General features: G+C 36.6%; 1 protein-coding gene across 3 annotated transcripts in view; it reads left to right on the top strand.

Moving 5' to 3' along the window:
- Positions 1–20,337, top strand: part of CYSLTR1 (cysteinyl leukotriene receptor 1) — a 47,357-nt gene extending 27,020 nt beyond the window's left edge. For all 3 annotated transcript variants that reach the window (XM_081793304.1, XM_081793303.1, XM_081793305.1), the window contains 2 exons: positions 13,981–14,066; positions 17,754–20,337. In XM_081793304.1, the coding sequence (XP_081649430.1) occupies positions 17,781–18,800 (1,020 nt within the window). In that variant the 5' untranslated portion in view covers positions 13,981–14,066; positions 17,754–17,780 and the 3' untranslated portion in view covers positions 18,801–20,337. The remainder of the gene's footprint in view (positions 1–13,980; positions 14,067–17,753) is intronic.
- Positions 20,338–23,459: the final 3,122 nt, after the last annotated feature.

Here is a 23,459-nt window from a genome sequence, read left to right as displayed (position 1 = left end):
TATCTTGTTCTTTCATTTGGGACAAATTCCTCTGTCTTCGTATTTTGTCTAAGTCTCTACTTTCTCTGTGTTAGAAAAGCCATTTATATCTCCTTCTCCTGAAAGCAATGGTCTTATGAAGAAGATATCATGTAATGCCCAGGTCGGCTTTCAGTAAGTGCCTCCATTGTGTATTGTGTATGCTCTGCTGTTATATTCTGGCTCCTGTGTCCTTCATCCCAGTCATCTACAGAGGCTCTCCTTGCCTACTGTGGGCAATGTTTGGTCTCTGATCTGAATGTGATGAGTTTTAGCTAGGTGTGCTCTGGTCTGCTTGTGAAATGAGACCTGTCACAACCCCTACTGGAACTGAGGCCTTGTAAAACTCTCTGGTTGGGAGACATGGCATGTGTAGGGATTTTACTGGTTTTCCAGTGGAAAATCCTGCCAGACTAAGGAAAGCATGACTGAGAAGGGAAGTTCCACCAGAGCCAAAGGATTGGAGCTTGGTATAAGCAAGTTAGGCAGCCAGTGCTGTACTGCTTCCTGTAGGTGGCTCTGTGTTTATGCTGAGGGGTAGGGAAAGGAAATGATGGCCAACCAGTTCCTTTCCCTGACAGGTGTGTCCATAAATGCTCTCAGTGATGTTCTCTGATAAGAGCAAATAATCTCCCCACTGTGTGCCCCAAGTGTTCTTCAAATGATTGCTTTCATGCTGTCCTCCTCCGGGGTTGTTTGCCTGTCTTCTCTATAGGAGCAGCTCAGTGCCTTCTGGGCTCTATCCCAGCCAATCCTGCTGACCTTTTAAACTCTAGATTTTAATCCCTGCTGGTTGCAAGAACTCACGAAATTCAGCCCCTCTTGTTTTCCACACCAATGGCTTTGGGGAAATGTTCTCCTTGTGAATTTCCTTGTGTTCTTATCTCTCTCTTGCCCTTCTCCAAGGACCATAGAACACTTTTTTTCCAAAGCACGTGAAATCCATTTGTCCGCTATACCATGTCTTGACACTTCCTGCTTTCTTAAGTGTACAGTCTTCTCTACCTTTAGTTGTGGAGTTTGTTCTGTCCAACTTTAGGTCAATTTCTGGAGTATTTTGGATGATGTGATAGTTATCTAGTTGTGTTTGTGGGACGAGGTAAGCCCAGGGTCCTACTCTGCTGCCATCTTCCTGCTCCTCTTTTAGTATTTACTACATACTGGTCTTGTATTTTTACCAATATCTTTATATTGTAAATGTATTCTCTAAGGTCACCACTGACCTCCTAATCCAATCACTATTTTATGAACTTCATTCTCTTTGTTCTTTTGGAAACATTTAAAATCAATGGCCATATTTTTCCTTAAGATTGTTCTTAAATCTAAATATTTTCTATTTGGATGTTTCTTTCAAATTGTAAACTTTAAAATAACTACAGTTTATAACCTAACTGTGAGTTTTGGGTATTTTAAACAACAGTAGTCCTCTTGCTTGTTCATGATGTAAACTGAAGAAATTTTCTGCTATCCCCTCACCACCATAACCAATATCTACCTTTCAAAAACATACATTTTTAAAGCCAACAAACTTATCTTAAAATCAACCATGTTCCTTTACCTCTAATTTTGAAATATTTCACTGGTTTCCTATATTTTGGAAAACAAAGTGGGCTCAGTGTAAATGTTCACATCATCTCCTTGTCCCTTATAGAAAGTATATTTCTCCCCTAATGCAGACTAACTTTTTTCCTTGGGCACTTAATAATCCAAATGAGTGAGTCATTTTTCCCACGTAAAAAGATTTGTAATTTGCTTTATTCCAACAAAATGCGATCAGTAGTATAAAGTCCCCAAATTCAGATTAATACAGCTGCTCTTATTTTTGTGTTTTCAAATTTTTTTCACAGTCTTTAGGGAGTAAATTTCAGAATTAAGTTCTCCTAAGATCATTTTAGAGTCCAAATGCCAGAACACAAACTCCCACCTGTCATTCTGTTGATTAAAGTTGGCTCTGGCATCTCCCCTAATTAGGGTTATTAGAGACATCATGTACACTTGACTACCTCTCAAGATGTTACCTATAAGTAAACAAAAATGTTTCTGATTTGTTTATATTGGATAAATAACAACTTCAGAATAGATGTTTCATTTCTCAAAAGATGATTCAAGTGGGGCAAGGCTGGAAGTGGACCTGGGGGGAAGGGGTTGGGTAAAAACAATGGATACTTGTAAATGATGACAAGATAACATTAAAGATAAATTAAACAATGGTATTATAACACATAGTCTCAGGAAAAAAAAATCACTTATCTGAAGAGCAAGGATATTAGCTTACTTTGGTGCATTCCTATACTACACACAAGACACAAGACTGTATCAACAATCAGAATTTTAAACTAGCATGTCAGAGTAACCTTGTCCCTGACGAAAGTTTTGTCAAGAGTCACTATTACAATAATTGAACTGTCATTTTCATTATACAGAATATCTTAGTTTGAGAAAACTGTACATCCAAAAAGATGCCACATATTATTTCAGGGTTCTCTTTCTGAGAACTCTAAGCAGTCTTTCATACTTACTAGTGGATTTTTCCTTTCTCCAGCTGGTAGTTCTTTGGCCTCTTCCATTATTTTCTTTCTCTGTAAGACAGAAGGTTGGGTAGGAGACTAAGGCTAGATTGTGGAGGGGGTTGACTGAAATATAAGGTTGGCATTTTATTATAGTCATTGTAGGCTCTTGAGCAGCAAAAAGATTGGTGTATCCAAAGGTTAAAGAATAACCACTGTAAAAAAATAAATAAATGAATAAAAAGAATGACCAGTGTGGCAGTGGTGTGTAAGATGATTTTGAGAGAAAAGAGCTTGAAATTAATGGGGCATGAGAAACATCTCCAGGAATTACAAAAGTTCAGCATGGCTAAAATACAAAGTGCATGTAAAAAGTAGGTAATAATGTCATCTATGTATGAGGTAATGAGAGCCAGAAGTGAAGAAGTAACAGTAGGAATGAAGATAAATGAAGAGGGAAAGATTAAGACTTAGTATCAGACTATATAAAAGTTAGCTGGAACTGGAGCAAAATTGGGAAGGAGTCAGATTCCTCCTCCCTTCCCCCACCCCCAGCATCTATGGTGTTTTCCCTATCTGTAATTTTAACTTCACTGTTTTCAAGTCTCAGATTTCCAGTGCCTTTTTGCTATTTTCCTCTTGCCACTATCAGCTTTAACAAAACTCTTCCAGACTCTTTCCATCTAACGGCAATGACAGAGTCTGATAAATTTGGGGATTGAATGACCTAAAGACAATGTCATTTTAACAGAAATTAAGGCTTGTTATATACTCTGCAGGATAAATTTCACATATTAGCTAAGATATGAATGGATGTGTTGTTCATCCTGGCACCCTAATACCATATGATCAAGTAGGATGGGCATCTCATACAGGAGATGACAAAAAGGAAACAACAAAGATGACTTTAGGGGCTTCTCTGTTAGATCTGAAGAATGCTGTTCATACTACCAGAACAAGAAGAATGGTGTTCATAATACCAGAACAAGAGATGGTGTGACTTGTTATTGTAAAACAAAAAGGGTAAGCCTGGCTAGAAAGACTTCTGAGCCTTATAAAGTGGGACACCTTGGGGGAGGAACCAAGATGGCAGAACAGCATGGAAGGTTTTTGTGTGTCTGGCATCCATGAAATACAGTCAGACACATTGAAAACTGATTAGAGGATTAACACAGCAATCTGCACAACCTGAACCACAGAATTCAGCAGGTACGTGGCGTGGAGAGGTGAATTTGGGGAGTGAGAAGCCGCAAAAGGTAGGGAACCCCTTTTGTGGGTGGAGAGAGGATGGAGACTTGGGGGGGGGAGCATACGGCAAAAGCACCCCTCCCCAAAAGCAGCTGGAGAGAAAGTGAAAAACTGGAAACAGCCGCAGGGACTAAACTAAAAAAGGAGAAAGGAGAAAGGAGAGGGTTTAAGTTCCATTAAGACTGTAAATAAGGGGAGTGCAGTCTGCAACTCCACAGCTCAATACCTGGAGGAGCTCTGGTGGGAAGGGTGAATCCCCAGGCACAGAGTGGGGTCCAGGAGGTTCTCGGGCCACACAGGAAAAAGCGGTTCCACTGCTGGAAGGACATTTGGTGGAGACTGTTGAAACCACCCGGTCCCAGCAGACCTCGGAAAATGGCCACATTCACTGGTGCTTGAACAAGGTCATTAAGGGTGAAGCCTGGTGCCAGATGTGTGTTGCGATTTTCTGTAATCCCTGAAACGCTGCTGCTACACTATCTTGAAAACTTTTTCTGGGGCAGGTTGGCACCTGGCCGCAGTCTCGGGGCACCAGCAGCAACAGGGTCCAGCAAGCAATCCTGGGTGCAGCCAACATTCGGCCATTGCTCAGTGAGACCCTCCTGCAGAGGGGCAGAACGGGTCAAAGCCGAAGTCCTTCAGAAGTAAGACGCCAGGGAAAACAGCTGCATCTGAGACAAAACTTGGGAGAGAGGTACTGCTTGGGACCTGGTCACGGAGAGTGAAAAGGCGGGGAGTGGACGAGAGCTGAAGACAGAGGACAGGTGCACAATTGCTGATCCAGAAGAGACTGGGTAGCTGGGTGGCGACATACCGCTCCCGCGCAGGCGCATAAGCACCTACAAGCACTGCAACAATCCACCACAGTAGGCTAGCAGCGCCATCTAAAGACTAAAGCGGAGCTGTTACACTGAGCCCCTCCCAACAGGGCCAACTTCACTCTTCAAGAACACAAGTTTCACTGCCGGCTTAGATTATGGACTACAAACTGCTACATAGACTGACTTCTAGGGGCAAATGAAATAATTTCAGTCCTACTTCAATCTGTTAGCAGGTTCATCTATTCAATTTTCTTTTTTCTTTTTTTTCTTTTTCTCTTTTACACTTCTTTTCTTTTTCTTGAATAGAGAAAGAAAAAATTCATTTTTATTTTCAATTTTTATTAAAAATATTTTTTTAATTTTTATTACTATACTTTTTAGTTTTGTGTAATTTTTTTTCAAATTCTATTTTACTTCCATCATTTTATTTTAGTCTACTTCAGTGTATTCAACTTTTCAAATTTTCAAGCAATTTCCTTTTTTTTTTTTTTTTAATTTTTTTTTTTCAACGTTTTTTATTTATTTTTGGGACAGAGAGAGACAGAGCATGAACGGGGGAGGGGCAGAGAGAGAGGGAGACACAGAATCGGAAACAGGCTCCAGGCTCTGAGCCATCAGCCCAGAGCCTGACGCAGGGCTCGAACTCACGGACCGCGAGATCGTGACCTGGCTGAAGTCGGACGCTTAACCGACTGCGCCATCCAGGCGCCCCAAGCAATTTCCTTTTTACTTTTTTCTTTCTCTTTTTTCTGCTTTTCATTTTGTTTCTTGAATGCAGAAAGAGAAAAACTTCATTTTACTTTCAATTTCTATTAAAAATATCTTTAATTTTTTACTATATTTTTTAGTTTTATGAAATTTTTTTCAAATTCTATTTTATTTTCATCATTTTTTGTAGTCTACTACAGTGTATTCACTTTTTTAAATTTTCAAATGATTTCCTTTCCTTTTCTTTCTTTTTTAAATATTTTCTTTTTTTAATTTCTTTTCTTTTTCTTGAATACTGAAAAAGAAAAACTTCATATTTATTTTCATTTTTATTAAAAATATTCTTTAATTTTTTTCTATTGTATTGTTTACTTTTGTGTATATTTTTTCAAATTCTATTTTACCCCATCATCTCATTTTAGTCTACTTCAGTGTATTTGTTTTTTCAAATTCTCAAACAATTTCATTTTTTTTCTTTTTCACACTTTTTTTTCTCTAATCTGTCAAAGAACTTTCAACACCCAGACCAAAACACACCTAGGATCTAGCATCATTTATTCGATTTTATTCTATGGATGTGTTTTTAATTTTTAATATTAACATTTTTTTAATTTTAATTTTTTCGTAATTTCAAATTATCTACCTCATTAATTCCTTTTCTCCATTCAAAATGACAAAAGGAAGGAATTCACTCCAAAAGAAAGAGCACAAAGAAACGACAGCCAGGGATTTAACTAACATAGACACAAGCAAGATGTCTGAACCATAATTTAGAATCACAATAATAAGAATACTAGCTGGAGTCAAAAATAGACTCTAGATTGCAGATTGTGAGCTGCAATCACAGATGGATGCAGCGGTGGCAAGGATTGATGAGGCAGAACAGAAAATCAGCAATATCCAGGACAAACTTATGCAGAATAATGAAGCAGAAAAAAAGAGGAAGATTAAGGCAAAAGAGAACGATTTAAGAATTAGAGAGATCAGTGACTCATTAAAAAAGAACAACATCAGAATCATAGGGGTCGCAGAGAGGAAGAGAGAGAAATAGGGGTAGAAGTGTTATGTAAGCAAATCATAGCAGAAAACTTTCCTAACCTAGGGAAAGACACAGACATCAAAATCCAGGAAGCAAAGAGGACCTCCATTACATTCAACAAAAACCGACCATCAACAAGGCATATCATAGTCAAATTCACAAAATACTCAGACAAGGAGAGAATCATGAAACCAGCAAGGGAAAAAAAGTCCCTAACCTACAAGAGAAGACGGACCAGGTTTGCAGCAGACCTATCCAGAGAAACATGGCAGGCCAGAAAGGAGTGGCAGGATATATTCAGTGTACTGAATTAGAAAAATATGCAGCCAAGAATTCTTTACCCAGCAAGGCTGTCATTCAAAATAGAAGGAAAGATAAAAGTTTCCCAGACAAACAAAAATTAAAGCCGTTTGTGATCACTAAACCAATAAATTTTAAGGGGGACTCTCTGAGGGAAGAAAATATGAAGAAATATATATATATATATATATATATATATATACACACATATATATATGGTATATATATATACCAAAAGCAACAAAGATTAGAAAGGTCCAGAGAACACCACCAGAAACTCCAACACTACAAGCATCATAATGGCAATAAAATTCATATCTTTCAGTACTCACTCTAAACATGAATGGACTCAATGTTCCAATCAAAAAACATAGGGTAACAGAATGGATAAGAAAAAAGATCCTTCTATATGCTGTTTACAAGAGACCCACTTTAGACTTAAAGACACCTTCAGATTGAAAATAAGGGGATAGAGAACCATCTATCATCCTAATGGTCAACAAGAAAGCTGGAGTAGCCATACTTATATCAGATAATCTAGACTTTAAAATAAAGACTGTATCAAGGGATGCAGAAGGACATTATATCATAATAAAAGGGTCTATCCACCAAGAAGACCTAACAATTATAAACATTTATGCACCAAATGTGGTACCACCCAAATATATAAATCAATTAATCACAAACATCAAGAAACTCATCTTTAGTAATACCATAATAGTAGGAGACTTCATCTCCCCATTCACAGCAATGGACAGATCATCCAGTCAAAAAATCAACAAGGAAAAAATGGCTTTGAATGACACACTGGACCAGATGGACTTAACAGATATATTCAGAACATTTCATCCTAAAGAAGCAGTATATATATTCTTCTCCAGTGCACATGGAACGTTCTCCAGAATAGACCATATACTGGGACACAAATCATCCCTAAGTAAGTACAAAAAGATTGAGATCATACCGTGTGTCTTTTCATACCACAATGCTATGAAACTCAAAATCAACCACGAGAAAAAATTTGGAAAGGTAACAAATACTTGGAGACTTAAGAACATCCTACTAAAGAATGAATGGGCTAAGCAGTTAAAGAGTAAATTAAAAAGTATATGGAAGTCAATGAAAATGATAACACCAGAAGCCAAAATCTCTCAGATACAGCAAAGGTGGTCATAAGAGGAAAGTATATAGCAATCCAGGCCTTCCTAAAGAAAGAAGAAAGATCTCTGATACACAACCTAACCTTACACCTTAAGGAGCTGGAAAAAGAACAGCAAATAAAACCCAGAACCAGCAGAAGACAGGAAATAATAAAGATCAGAGCAGAAATTAATGCTATCGAAACCTAAAAAGCAGTAGAACAGATCAATGAAACCAGAAGCTGGTTCTTCGAAAGAATTAACAAAATTGATAAACCACTAGCCAGTTTGACCAAAAAGAAAAAGGAAAGGGCACGAATAAATAAAATCAAGAATGAAAAAGGAGATATCACAACCAACACAACAGAAATAAAAACAATAATAAGAGAATATTATAAGTAATTATATGCCAATAAAATGGGTAATCTGGAAGAAATGGAAGAATTCCTAGAAATATATACACTACTAAAACTGAAACAGGAGGAAATAGAAAATTTGTACAGACCCATAACCAATAAGGAAATCGAATTAGCAATCAAAAATCTGCCAAAAAACAAGAGTCCAGGGCCAGATGGCTTTCCAGAGGAATTCTAGCCAACATTTAAGAAAGAGTTAACACCTATTCTCTTGAAGCTGTTCCAAAAAATAGAAATGGAAGGAAAACTTCCAAACTCTTTCTATGAAGCTAGCATTACCTTGATTCCAAAACTAGACAGAGACCCCACTAAAAAGAAGTATAGAGCGGTTTCCCTGATGAACATGGATGCAAAAATCCTCAACAAGATATTAGCCCACCGGACCCAACAAAAAATTTTTAAAAAATATTCACCACGACCAAGTGGGATTTATACCTGGGATGCAAGGCTGGTTCAATATCCGCAAAACAATTAACATGATTCATCACATCAATAAAAGAAAGGACAAGAAATACATGATCCTCTCAATAGATGCAGAGAAAACATTTGACAAAATACAGTATCCTTTCTTGATAAAAACCCTCAAGAAAGTAGGGATAGAAGGAGCATACCTCAAGATCATAAAGGCCATATATGAACAACCCAATGCTAATATCATCCTCAATGGGGAAAAACTGAGAGCTTTCCCCCTAAGGTCAGGAACAAGACAGGGATGTCCACTCTTGCCACTGTTATTCAACATACTATTGGAAGTCCTAGCCTCTGCAATCAGACAACACAAAGAAATAAAAGGCATCCAAATCAGCCAGGAGGAGGTCAAACTGTCACTCTTCGCAGATGACATGATACTCTATATGGAAAACCCGAAAGATTCCACCAAAAACCTGCTAGAACTGATCCATGAATTCATCAAAGTTGCAGGATATAAAATCAATGCACAGAAATAGGTTGCATTCCTATACACCAACAATGAAGCGACAGAAAGAGAAATCAAGGAATAGATCCCATTTACAGTTGCACAAAACCCATAAAACACCTAGGAATAAATCTAACCAAAGAGGTGAAAAATCTATACACTGAAAACTATACAAAGCTTATGAAAGAAATTGAAGAAGACACAAAGAAATGGAAAAAGATTCCATGCTTCTGGATAGGAAGAACAAATATTGTTAAAATGTCGATACTACCCAAAGCAATCGTCATATTGAATGCAATCTCTATCAAAGTAACAGCAACATTCTTCACAGAACTAGAACAAATAATCCTAAAATTTATATGGAACCAGAAAAGGCCCCGAATAGCCAAAGCAATATTGAAGAAGAAAACCAAAGCAGGAGACATCACGATCCCAGACTTCAAGCTACACTACAAAGCTGTAATCATCAAGACAGTATGGTACTGGCACAAGAACAGACACTCAGAACAATGGAACAGAATAGAGAACCCAGAAATGGACCCACAAATGTATGGCCAACTAATCTTTGACAAAGCAGGAAAGAATAGCCAATGGAATAAAGACAGTCTCTTCAGCAAGTGGTGCTGGGAAAACTGGACAGCGACATGCAGAAGAATGAACCTGGACCACTTTCTTACACCATACACAAAAATAAACTCAAAATGGATGAAAGACCTCAATGTAATACAGGAAGCTATCAAAATCCTTGAGAAGAGAGCAGGCAAATACCTCTTTGATTTTGGCCGCAGCAACTTCTTTCTCAACACGTCTCTGGAGGCAAGGGAAACAGCGAAAATGAACTACTGGGACCTTATCAAAATAAAAAGCTTCTGCACAGCGAAGGAAACAATCAGCAAAACTAAAAGGCAACCGACAGAATGGGAGAAGATATTTGCAAATGACATATGAGATAAAGGGTTAGTATCCAAATTCTATAAAGAACTTATCAAACTCAACACCCAAAAAACAAAGAATCCAGTGAAGAAATGGGCAAAAGACATGAATAGACACTTGTCCAAAGAAGACATCCAGATGGCCAATCGACACATGAATAAATGTTCAACATCACTCATCATCGGGGAAATACAAATCAAAACCACAATGAGATACCACCTTACACCTGTCAGCATGGCTAACATTAACAACTCAGGCAACAACAGATGTTGGCAAGGATGTGGAGAAAGAGGGTCTCTTTTGCATTGTTGGCGGGAATGCAAGCTGGTGCAGCCACTCTGGAAAACAGTATGGAGGTTCCTCAAAAAACTAAAAATAAAACTACCCTACAACCCAGCAATTTCACTACTAGGCATTTATCTACGGAATACAGGTGTGCTGTTTCGAAGGGACACATGCACCCCCATGTTTATAGCAGCACTATCAACAATAGCCAAAGTATGAAAAGAGCCCAAATGTCCCTCGATGGATGAATGGATAAAGAAGATGTGGTATATATATACAATGAAGTATTACTTGGAAATCAAAAGAATGAAATCTTGCCATTTGCAACTATGTGGATGGAACTGGAGGGTATTATGCTAAGTGAAATTAGTCAGTCAGAGAAAGACAAAAATCATATGACTTCACTCATATGAGTACTTTCCGAGGCAAAACATATGAACATAAGGGAAGGGAAGCAAAAATAATATAAAAAGAGGGCGGTGGACAAAACAGAATAGACTCGTGAATATGGAGAACAGAGGGTTCCTGGAGGGGTTGTGGGAGGGGGGATAGGCTAAATGGGTAAGGGGCACTAAGGAATCTACTCCTTTCATCATTGTTGCACTATATGCTAACTAATTTGGATGTAAATTTTAAAAAATTAAAAATTAAAGAAACAAAAGAAAGTGGGACAGCTTTACATCATAAGATTAGCACTAGTTTAGAAAACACTAAAAATGCTTGTGTTGCCTTTAGAGGTTCTGACCAAGTTCATATCCTGAGAGCAGCTAATACATTCAAAGAAGAATTGAGTATATCTCTCAGACGTTAACCTAAAACTCAGGGAATATCTTAATAGTCTTAAATCAAGCTTTCAAACAACTTTTGTCCATATTTCTCTTCAGTAAAGCCATAGATCTCTCATCCTACTTGCTCTTTTTCCCTAGGATTAAAGTAAACCAAGGAAAAAAAGTACCCTGGCCTTCATAGTTTTATACAATGGGAAACTGAAAGGAAATTCAGAGATCATATAATATAAACCTATTGAATTGCAAATAAGTGAAAAGATCACAGGGTGGAAGTGATTTATTCAAGATCACACAATTAATCACCCACCATAGTCTGAGGATGGTCCAGGTCTTATGCCTATCAGTTCTACAAACTTTGTACCATGTTCATTGTCTTTCTCCATGCAAAGATTCTCTCTTATTTTGATAAGACATTAATGAAAGTATATAAAAATTAATTCAAATCACCCAATATTTAAAACACATTGAACTGTACATAGCATGAAATACAAAAAGAATAAGACTTGTTTTTTGTTATTTAATTCTAGTAGAACTGGAGTGGGAATTATGAAGAAGTTTAAATTGAAAAACCAGGAGATGACTATGACACAAAACAAGAAATGAAAATGATCAAGAACAGTAAAAACAAAATACTGCAGAACTTTAATGGAGAAAGATACTAAATTAGATTGAGAAGAACAGGAATGACTTTTTTTGATTAAAAATAAAAAAGAATCACTATTACTATCTTCATTTGATAGAAGACACAAGCCTAGGGACACTTGTAGATCATCAGCTCTACCCAGACCACGCTTAGAGAACACAAAGTGTATAAGTCATTCTTGTTTGTAGGTAGTTCTAATGCAGCAACAATAAAGACTATGGTACATGAATTGGGACCTTGTATTCTCAGATTATCTCTGTATTTCTTATTTCCCTCATTCACTGGAGCTTGACCATGTTACAGGTTCAATGGAAACTAAGGGCTGAAGGAAAGAAATTTACACACACACACACACACACACACACACACACACACACATGTTCATGGACTTCAAATGACCCAAATAAAAGATCTTAGCAACTCCTGAATTAAATAATTAAAATTAAAAAATCACATACTCATACTCTTACTTTTTTGTCTGATGCCTACCCACCCAATCACCCAGATAAGAATGGTAGAATCTAATTTTGGCAGAAGCTGCTGTCAGAGACAAGAATCCTCTAGGAAACTGAAAAAAAAAAAAGGTAAGGAGCCAAGTATTAAATGCCCACTATGTGCAAAGATCAGGATTTCTTAGGAAATAATAGAAGACACCTCAGAATCCCAAACTTGAGGAAACACTACCCTGTTGCCCGGACAATGTGACATTTACTTATTTGTACATGTAGTGTGAATTAAGTTATAATTGCACAGCTACCATGGAAATGGATAACTAGTACATTAGTCTGGTAATATTATACTTCTCACAGATAGGTCTTAGAAATTCATAAACTTTCTTTCTCTTTCCACACTAGGAAAAAATATGTTTTGTCTAAATACAAAATTGTGACAGAGCCAAAGTTAATTTTCTCTATAAATGAATGGGATTATATAATTTAAGGTTCAGAGAAGACTTTTTTCATTCGATATTCTGTCAGTATACCCTTATTGATTACAGAGACCTAGGACAAGCTAAGTAAAAAAAAAAGTTTACTGAATAAAAGCCAACGCAGTTTGACTAATTTGACTAATTCCCCACCTTCAGTCCATACTTCATCCAGACTGCTAGTAGTACATTACCTATGTCAACTCCTTACCTGGAGAAGGAGGGAAATTCATAAAGGGAAAAGAAGTTGGAGAAGATCTTAAAAATGATTATCTGAACACAGGGTGGATTCAAAAAGCAATATTATAGCTGTAGGTTGAGATTCCTACTTTTAAAATATATCTATATTTTATATTTCTGAATTTCCTTTATTTTCCTTGTGATTTCCTTTTTTTTCAGCAGAGTTCTTTACAAAGGCCCAGTGTGTTTATACTTGCTAAGAATAAACTGGAGGAAGGTGTTTATTTTGTTGGTACTTAGACCATAGATAAATAAAAAAGTGGCCAGTCTCCGTAGTCCTTGCAGACAGGGATGAAAATTGCCATAGGGAAATACAAATTTAGGGGGGAAGTGTCCAGGTTGCTAATGTTTCATGAAAACCCTTATTTGTTCATTTCTTGGAGATTTGTTATACTTTGTTAGATTTTCTGATATAGCTTAATTGAAGAGAAGAAGCATATACTCATGAAAAGTTAACTGTACAAACTACAAAACAGTTGGTTTCTGCAGGTATATAATATATGCCAAATTAGTGATATAAACAATAACTACTATTATGAGATTTTTAGGGAGAAGAGTCCAAGGTCCTCTAATCTATTATTCCTTAAAGGAAAATTGTCCCTAAACCATTCCAGACAGATATATTTGAAATTTTTAATGTTCTAAGTCTTCTTTCTAGCAAACTATATCTTCAGATATGAACTTCCAAATTATTTCCCCTTTGAACTTAATACCAAATGGTTTAGAAAAGAAAATAGGGAAAATATCATGGTTTCATAGAGAGAGGAGTATTTTTATGATACTGTGTTCATCTTTAGATATGGAAGCTTTCTGCACACAGAAACAAATATCTGTGATCAGCCTTGGCCTGTATTCCAAGTTTCTTCCCTGGGGATGTAAAAATGAATGGAAGGAAAGAAGGAAGCATGGAATCCAATAACTAGCCCTAAATCTGTCCTAAAGCTGTGATGTCCCATGACACACTCTGGATCTGTACTTAAGGCCACTAAGCTCCCATGACCCTTCCAGAATACTTCTAATGTCATTAACTTCTTTTTCAATCTTATGATTTCAGCTTAGGCTTCATCTGAAATTGCATTATAAGAAGCACTGACCACTAACTAGGAACATTTGTGAAAGGCACTGCAGTGTCAGAAAGAGGTATGGCTCCATTTTCTAAATCAATCTTGTTTCTTCAACTTGCAAATTATCTTAACAAAGTAACTTTTTTTGTCATCTTCACCAAAAATTAATTTTATTTATGTTTATTGCTTGTTTATATTAACCAATTAATAGCCCATTTGCTTTGTTCTAAGATAGTTCTTATCATACTGTGTTGTAACCTCTCCATACTTCTGAGTCATCACTCCTCTCCATGAACAGATTATGAGCTGCTTGAAGGCATGGATGGGATCTTAGGTATCTATGTATCCTTACAGCATAGATCTCATTATTGGGGGATCATACATAGTAAGTTCTATAAAAATGAATTAAATGCTGTTTAAGATAAGCAAAGCCATCATTTGTGAAATGAGTGCCTTAGACTAAGTGATCTCTACCCCTCTAGGATTCATTACTTGTTTGAAAGTTTTATAATTTTATTTTTATAACCTAATATAAGTCATGGATGTGACTTAATTATAAACAATTGAAACTAAATACAAACATTACTAGGAAAACTTAATTTGGTCTGTAAGGGCTGGAAAGTTTATTAATGGGACAAATGACCATCCGTTTTTCATTAATTTATTTATCAGTTTTATTTGGCATCTTTTATTCAAAGATCTGGGAATTTCAAATTTCTAATATTTAACAGAAAAATAAATGGGTATTCTGTGTCAAGATATGAATGGTTTTTTTTTATTTTTTTTAACGTTTATTTATTTTTGAGACAGAGAGAGACAGAGCATGAATGGGGGAGGGTCAGAGAGAGGGAGACACAGAATCTGAAACAGGCTCCAGGCTCTGAGCGGTCAGCACAGAGCCCGACACGGGGCTCGAACTCACGGACCGCGAGATCATGACCTGAGCTGAAGTCGGTGGCTTAACCGACTGAGCCACCCAGGCGCCCCAAGATATGAATGTTTTTTAATCTTACAGTTAGCTTTATTATTTAGTGCTTTCCTTAATACTTTAGGAAGCAACTTTGCTTTAGGCTCTGAGGGTGGAAAAATTTTAAATGATATTGGAATGCAAAGATAACTCTAAGTGGTTTTAAATTATAAATAATACTTTAAGGGGCACCTGGGTGGCTCAGTCAGTTAAGTGTCCAACTCTCGGTTTTGACTTAGGTCATGATCTCAAGGTTCATGGGTTTTGAGCCCTGCATCAAGCTCCACTCTGACAGTGTAGAGCCTACTTGGGATTCCCTCTCTCTCTGCCCATCCCCTGCTCATTCTCTCTCTTAAAATAAGTAAATAAACTTAAAAAAATACTTTAAGATAACAAACTTGTTCATCGTTCATGTATTCATTCAACCAAAATTTATTGAGCAATTATGGTCAAGGTACATATGTATTAGCCCTGTGTGACATGCTTTCTTATATATCAACAAGATAGTCTGTAAGGGAAGACAAATATATGTACAAATTGCTGATCTGAAAGATAAATTTAAAGTTCCCCAGAAGAGAATATGATAGAAATTACTGTGGAAGGAGGATAAGGAAATTCTTAGTCAAGGAGGGTGTAATTTGAGCTAAAGGGTGGGTAGATTTTGCATACACATAGATGAAACAAAAAGCATTTAGGGAAAAAGAAATACCATGAAAAAAGATAGCAGATGGGAAAACATGTAACACATGTCCCTAGCATAATAAAATAGTTGTTTCATTGAAGTACAGTGTGTGCAGGGGTGCCTGGGTGTCTCAGTCGGTTAAGTATCCAACTCTTGATATTGGCTCAGGCCATGATCTCTCTGTTTGTGAGATCAAGCCCCGCATAGGGCTCTGGGCTAACATCACAGAGCCTGCTTGAGATTTTTTCTCTCCCTCTCTCTGCCCCTCCCCTGCTCATGCTCTATCTCAAAATAAATAAATAAACATTTTTTAAAAAAGAAATATAGGGTGTGTAAAAGAGAAAAGTGAAAGAGAAGCTATGAAAATTCAGTTGCAACTAGAGTGTTAGAGATCCTTAAATATCAGGCCAAGAAGTTTGGATTTTATTCTGAAGGCACTCAGTGACCATTGAAGGTTTTAGAACAGAGTATGACATAGTTGAAAGCTCCAATATAGGGAAATTATTCTGGAAATTATGTAGTGAGTAAAGGTGGTGGTAGGAAAGACAGATGGCAATTATCTAATATCTTTCAAGTGTAGTTCTTAAAACAAAAATCTCAACAGCACCATCTAGTGCCTCAGCATAACACTGCCCAGTTTGTGGAAAACCTAGTAATAGAGCTAACAAAAAAAGACTAGATTAAGCTTAGGTGGTTTCCCTTTTTCCCATAATTGCACCTGAGTTCAGGGAGCCAATGGTGAAAGAGGTGGGTAGCTGGAAAAAAACCTGAGAAATAAATCAGAAGTTGGGAATAGTCACCTCGTTTTTTTCTTTGATCTTAGATATCCACCCTCATTGTTTTTGTCATATACCAACAGTTCTTGGTGAAAAATAATGAAATTTTTTAATCAAAGAAAAAATGGAACTGGCCAAGTCGTTAGCAGTAGTAAACCCGGGAAGTTATATCCCACCTACAACCACTACCATAGCTGTCTGTTTCTGTATTTATAATTCAGAGACAAGATCAGTCCCTTCTATTGGTGGGGCTTCTTTATATTCAGTCAGTCTTTCCACCTTACAAACCCCAACCAACTCTTTCTTACTAGGGAGCAGAAACCGTGTAAAAGTCCAAGAAATAAGACTTCAGTAAAAAATTATCCACTATATTATACATTGATGAGGTGCTCCCACTTTCTTAAAGAATAAAAGAATCTGGAGGAACACTAGAAACCATTACTTCTACATTGTCTCATCCCTAGCTCTATCTAATCAGAGCTTGTTTACTGCCCTAATTGACTGTCTTGATATAACTTAACTAAATTAGACCAAGTAACAACCCCTTGGTATAAAGAGAAATGATCATGTATTGTTGAATAGTATGACTTTGAGAGTGAGTCTAGGAAGAGAACAAGGATAAACAGTTACAACAATACACTTACCCAGAAAGTATATTTCAACTAATTATGCTACATCTTTCCTCAGAGCCTTAACTTATGGTGCAGATTTTAGAAACGTGTTTTACCTCTGGAACTTTTTTCTCTAATTAAAGCAACTGGATGAGCATCAACCAGCAGATGTTACCTAGGAAGCTTTCTTGAAGAAAACAAGCATTTTCACCTAGATCGTATTCTCCAAGTGAATTCAATGCTCTTCCAATAGGTAGATGATGATAGATATATAACTATAGGTAGATAGAAGATAGATGAAATTTATATTTATGAAACTACTATCTTTAAAGATTTTATCTAATAGAGAAACAAACTCAATTAAAAGGAAGATTTACAGAATAGTACTAGAGTAATATGAATTAAAGAAAAGCAGAGATGTTTTAGCTAGGTCTTGAAGATTAAGAGTAAGTCCATTAGGCAAGCTTGGATGGAAAAAAGAGGGGAAAGAGTTTTCTCTGAGCCTGTAGGTCCCAAAACCTTCTCTTGGAGGCAAGATGCAGCTGAATATCTCTTCATTTCCCCAGCACCTGTGCTTCCTACCATGGTCAAAAAGTATATATAATGACACTACAAAGTGAAATCTTAGTACTTCCTGTAATTTATTGTCTGGTAAAAAATGGCAAGAAATATATATATATATATATATATATATATATATATATATATATGTATGTATGTATTTTAGGCACCAAGCAGACATTCCTAGAGAAATATGGATGGAGTTGGAAATCTGACAGTTTCTTCTGGCAGTAATAACACGTGCAATGATACCATTGATGACTTCCGCAATCAAGTGTATTCCACCCTGTACTCTATGATCTCCGTTGTGGGCTTCTTTGGCAATAGCTTTGTGCTCTATGTCCTCATAAAAACATATCATGAGAAGTCAGCTTTCCAAGTATACATGATTAATTTAGCAGTAGCAGATCTACTGTGCGTGTGTACACTGCCTCTCCGTGTGGTCTATTATGTTCACAAAGGCATTTGGCTCTTTGGTGACTTTTTGTGCCGCCTCAGCACCTATGCCTTGTATGTCAACCTCTATTGTAGTATCTTCTTTATGACAGCCATGAGTTTTTTCCGGTGCATTGCAATTGTTTTCCCAGTCCAGAACATTAATTTGGTTAAACAGAAGAAAGCCAAATTTGTGTGTGTTGGCATTTGGATTTTTGTAATTTTGACCAGTTCTCCATTTTTAATGTCCACATCTTACAAAGATGAGAAAAACAATACCAAGTGCTTTGAGCCTCCACAGGACAATCAGGCTAAAAATCATGTTTTGGTCTTGCATTATGTGTCATTGTTTGTCGGATTTATTATTCCTTTTGTTATTATAATTGTCTGTTACACAATGATCATTTTAACCTTACTGAAAAATTCAATGAACAAAAATCTGTCAAGCCGTAAAAAAGCTATAGGAATGATCATAGTTGTGACAGCTGCCTTTCTGATCAGCTTCATGCCATATCATATTCAACGCACCATCCACCTTCATTTTTTACACAATGAAACTAAACCCTGTGATTCTGTTCTTAGAATGCAAAAGTCAGTAGTCATAACCTTGTCTCTGGCTGCATCAAATTGTTGCTTTGACCCTCTCCTATATTTCTTTTCAGGGGGGAACTTTAGGAGAAGGCTGTCTACAATTAGAAAGCATTCTTTGTCCAGTGTGACTTATGTACCCAAGAAAAAAGCCTCTTTGCCAGAGAAAGAAGAAATATGTAAAGAATAATTTAAGCCTATTTCTAATGCAAATCAATGAAAAGCGTTTCCCAAACAAGTATTATCTCAAACTATTTGTAATAAAAATAAGAATTTCCATTAATAATTTACAAATACTTAAATGAATGTGTGCCTATAAATATATCTCATTTATGAATCCACACTGTTAGGGGTCGTAAAGATATTTTAAGTGTTAAAAATTCGGTCCACAACTATGAACTAAATTATAAGTGGTTTGATCATTCACCAAAAGGTGAAGAATATTTTTGTCTTGGCATTGTAAAAAAATGGATCTGAGATCAAAGTTTTTCTCCTCAAATAAAAACTTTACAAAGGATAAGAAATAGCTTTTTAAGGTACAAAATTAGCAATTAGTCCCCAGTCATCCTAACATATCCCTTTTCAGACATGTCATCAGATGAGAACTGGAATAACCAAGGACCTACATAAAATGTCCCATCACCCTCTTTCTTTGTAATATTGACTGACTAGGCAAAGTAGGGCCATTTTTTCTCCAAAATAGAATATGCAAGTGATAGAACAGTAATATCCAACCAAATAGTCCTAAAGGCCCCATGCAATGTGCAATCTGGAAACTGAAGAATATAAGCCTGGTCAAAAACCAGTTTGTGTCCAGTTTTCTTCTGCTCCTAACCCCAGGCTCTCAAAAGAGAATAGTGGAGTTTTTGTGGCTTATTGACATTATTATAGGTAATTCTCTCCCTATATGACATACAATCCTTCCTTAAGAAACTAGACAACTGGCACCCCCATATATGAACAAAAGTAATTTAAAATTTATCTAAAGAAGAGAGAAGGGATTCTATTTTTCTTCTACATGCTTATTACTGGTATCAAAACTAGCTCCAATAGGTTTCTGAATAAAAATTTGAATGTTGATATTACAAATTGTTTTAAGAAGTACTTATATTTATACAACTATGTCAGAGATTTTGCTCTATGATATACATTTATGAGTAGAAGTTATGTTTTATTATTATTTTATACTTTTTACTTCTTTATTGGCATATTGACAGGAGTATCAAGGATATATTTACAGTGGGTTTTATATTACAGTGGAATCTTTGTTCTTAAGACACAACTTGATTATAGCTGAAATATAATATTCATGGCAAGGTTTTGCTGAAGTGTGGTCTGTTCCTTTATTCTGTGTTTCAAAAGGCACATTACCTCAGAGGAAATAAATGATAATGGTGAAGAAAAAAAGAAAGTTATGAAAGGAGAAGTTCTATCTGAATCTTCCATGTGTATGTTATTTCTATTTCACTTCTAATGTTGCAGCCCTTTAGGAAAACACTCAAAACAGAAAGAAAGAGGACTTCTAAGGCATAGTAATAACTGGTGCCCACTTATTTTTATTTTTAACATACCTGAGATTTAGCAGTATCTACACTTTTATCCTATACCATTTTTCCTTGGTTGAGACAAAGATCAAACATACTATTTATCAAAAAAATCAGTCCTCATTTATCATGTACTAAGCTTTCTGTTATTCAGTAAGTATAGTGTGGTAGAAGAGCACTAAATTGGAAGCTAGAACACCTGGTTGCTAATATTGTCTCTATTACTTACAAGTGGTGTAACTTTAAGCAAGCGACATGAGTTCTGATATTCAGCTTCCTCATTTATAAAATAAGAATAATAATACTTCTGCCTTATTACAGGGCATTTTTGAAACTCAAATGTGATCATAACATACATACAGATGTTATACAGATGTTAAAGCTTTACTTTTAAATAATTTTAAAGTATATAGATGGTTTTGTTAAAAATAATGATTCATATTTATTACATGGATTCTAAATTTTGAAAGAATTAGAACAAAATATAGTCATAGTGAAATTCTAATGCACATAAAAGAAACTTGTGTCTTATGCCCACCTCTAGGTGTTTTCCTATGTTTTCACTTCCACTAGCAGTCCCACTTTCTCCCACACAGAAACATACCATAATTCAATCACCTACAATCTAACCATGATTTGTTATTCTTTAATGTCATTTATTTTTGTATCTTATATGAAACTGTTTAGTACTTAATTATTTTCCTTTTTTTTATATGTGTATGTATTTTCTCCCAAAGTGGAATCATCATTTTATGGGATTATAAATTCCTTGAGGTTGAAAAATATGCCTTTTAACCATGGTACCTAATAATTATTGAGCTTTTATTCTGTTTTAAGTGCTTTATCTATATCAACTCATTTAATGCTTACAATTGCCCTGTGATATATATAACATTCTTATCCCTGTTTTGCTGACTTAAGAACCAAGGCACAAAGAAATTAAGTAAATGTCCATTGTCAGGCAGCTAGTAAGGATCAGAACTAAGATTCAAATCTAGGTAGTCTGACTCCAGAGCTCAATTCCTTAATTTTCTATGCTAACCTGCTGGACCATGTTCTATCTTCAAAATAAAGAGTAGAAGCAAGGGTTTTTTTCAATGATTTATTTGTTTATTTTACAAAATACATTTAAATAACCTACAGTCTTAAATTGTTTACATGAACACATGAACCATGAACTAAAGCCTATGATTTTATTTGGAAACAAAATCTTAAGAATATTGTATACTATCCTAGAATATTGACATTAGAAGGACTCTAATGTTTATAATTTCTAATGACTATATAATACCCTGTGGCATTACCATGACACAGTCTTCACATACATTTGGTCTCTAACAGTTTTTTGAAATCCCATCAGCTATTCAAGTTCATTTTCATTATACACTTGACTTTTTTTTATTTTGTTCATCTAATATAGGTCTGTATCTCAAAAAATGATTTCAAATGTTAAAGCAATGTTTTGTATTTTGTTCTCCAGAATAAACATAAATGGCTTTGTATACTCATCTCAGACTCTAAACTTTGGGATTTTGGGTTCTCAAAATCACCTGGCTTTCACTCTAAAGATTTTTCGTTTTTAATTGACTTTTAAATGGCCTTTTGAGATAATTAAATATATACCTCAATATCTAACTTTTACTAATCCTTTAGTAACTCCAACAGTGAAATTTTTTTAGGAACTTGAAAGATGAGATTAGATTTTAGAGCAATGTAAATTTGTTGGCCCTTTTTAGTAAGTACTGTACTGGAGGTAGGAAAAGAAGCTCACTTATTCTATTCATCTTCATGTGTACATCCTGGGTTACATTGCCTCGGTCCAATACTAAAATAGCAACATGGAGGAAAGTTTGGGAAAATTGCAGAGTAGGAGGATCCTAAGCTTACCCCATCCCATGGAGACACCTAAATAACAGCCACCTCAGTGCAACTAACCCAGAAAATTACCCAAAGACTGGGAGAATAAACAGTCCACAGTTAATTGTAGAGAGCAGGCAACATCAAAAATGGTAGGAAAGGGGCGCCTGGGTGGCGCAGTCGGTTAAGCGTCCGACTTCAGCCAGGTCACGATCTCGCGGTCTGTGAGTTCGAGCCCCGCGTCAGGCTCTGGGCTGATGGCTCGGAGCCTGGAGCCTGTTTCCGATTCTGTGTCTCCCTCTCTCTCTGCCCCTCCCCCGTTCATGCTCTGTCTCTCTCTGTCCCAAAAATAAATAAAAAAAAAAAAAAATGGTAGGAAAGTCAGACACCCACTTGGAAACCAAACTTCTGGTGAGACTAACCACAAATGAGAGGGATACCACAAACACAAAGAAAGAAGAGGAACAGACCTCAAAACAGGCACCCCAGACATGAGGACCTGCAATGGGAAGACAAGTCCATATAAAACTTGGTTTTGTAAACCAGTGGAGCTTAACTTCATGAGTTGTTACAATCAGTGAGGCTTAACTTTAGGTATTTTAAAAATCAGCAGGCTTAGCTCTGGGAAAGCTGGAGGATGATAGGAAAATGAATCCCCACCCTTAAAAAAACAGTACAATAAACAATTCTGGCAAGATACAGCATAGAAGCAGGAAACTGAAAAATACCTGGTTATATGGAATGGAGATTTATTTACTAATCTGAGAACTTGCACGTGAGGGACAAGAATCTTTAGAAGATTTATCCAAGAACAAAAGAGTGGGTAGGCACCATTTCTGCAACCCACCCTCCAACCTAGATACCCAGATACCTGCATGAACCAGCATGAACACTTGCCACATAGCTTGCTAACACTGAGCTCACCATACCCGTGGTCTCCCACAGACTTGCCCCACCAAACCCAACCCACTTGTAGGAGTTCCTCCAAAGTGGCTCTGACCAGTTCTCATTCTATATACCCCAACAGTGACTAGTACCCCTCCAAAGTGATGCTTGCCCTGAAAAAAAATGGGAAGATAAACACCCACATGAGTTCAACTTTATCCCCATTAGTGGCCTAGAAGCAGATCACTGAACTGACTTCAGGACCTGCCCACCAACAAAAACCTCACAAAAAGAAGCATAAAAATAAAGCCCTGTAGTTTAAAGTCACTGAAAACTCCACAGATGTACTGTAGGCAGACATGTGGTCTGACGGCAAGACCTGCCCAACAAGAGAAGCCTCTCAGGGGACAACACAGCAATAGCACCCTGCAGTTCAATGTGACCCAAACCTCAGCAAATGGGCTGAGGGCATACTTTTGGTCTGACCCAACTACAACCCAAAAGTGTCCCAGCCTGACCCATTAAAAGCACAAGGATCGGGGCGCCTGGGTGGCGCAGTCGGT

Source organism: Panthera onca, chromosome X, assembly GCF_046562875.1.
Source record: "Panthera onca isolate mPanOnc1 chromosome X, mPanOnc1 haplotype 2, whole genome shotgun sequence".
Lineage (NCBI taxonomy): Eukaryota > Metazoa > Chordata > Mammalia > Carnivora > Felidae > Panthera > Panthera onca.
Note: the sequence above shows the minus strand (reverse complement) of the source record. Positions and strands in the feature narration are given on the sequence as shown.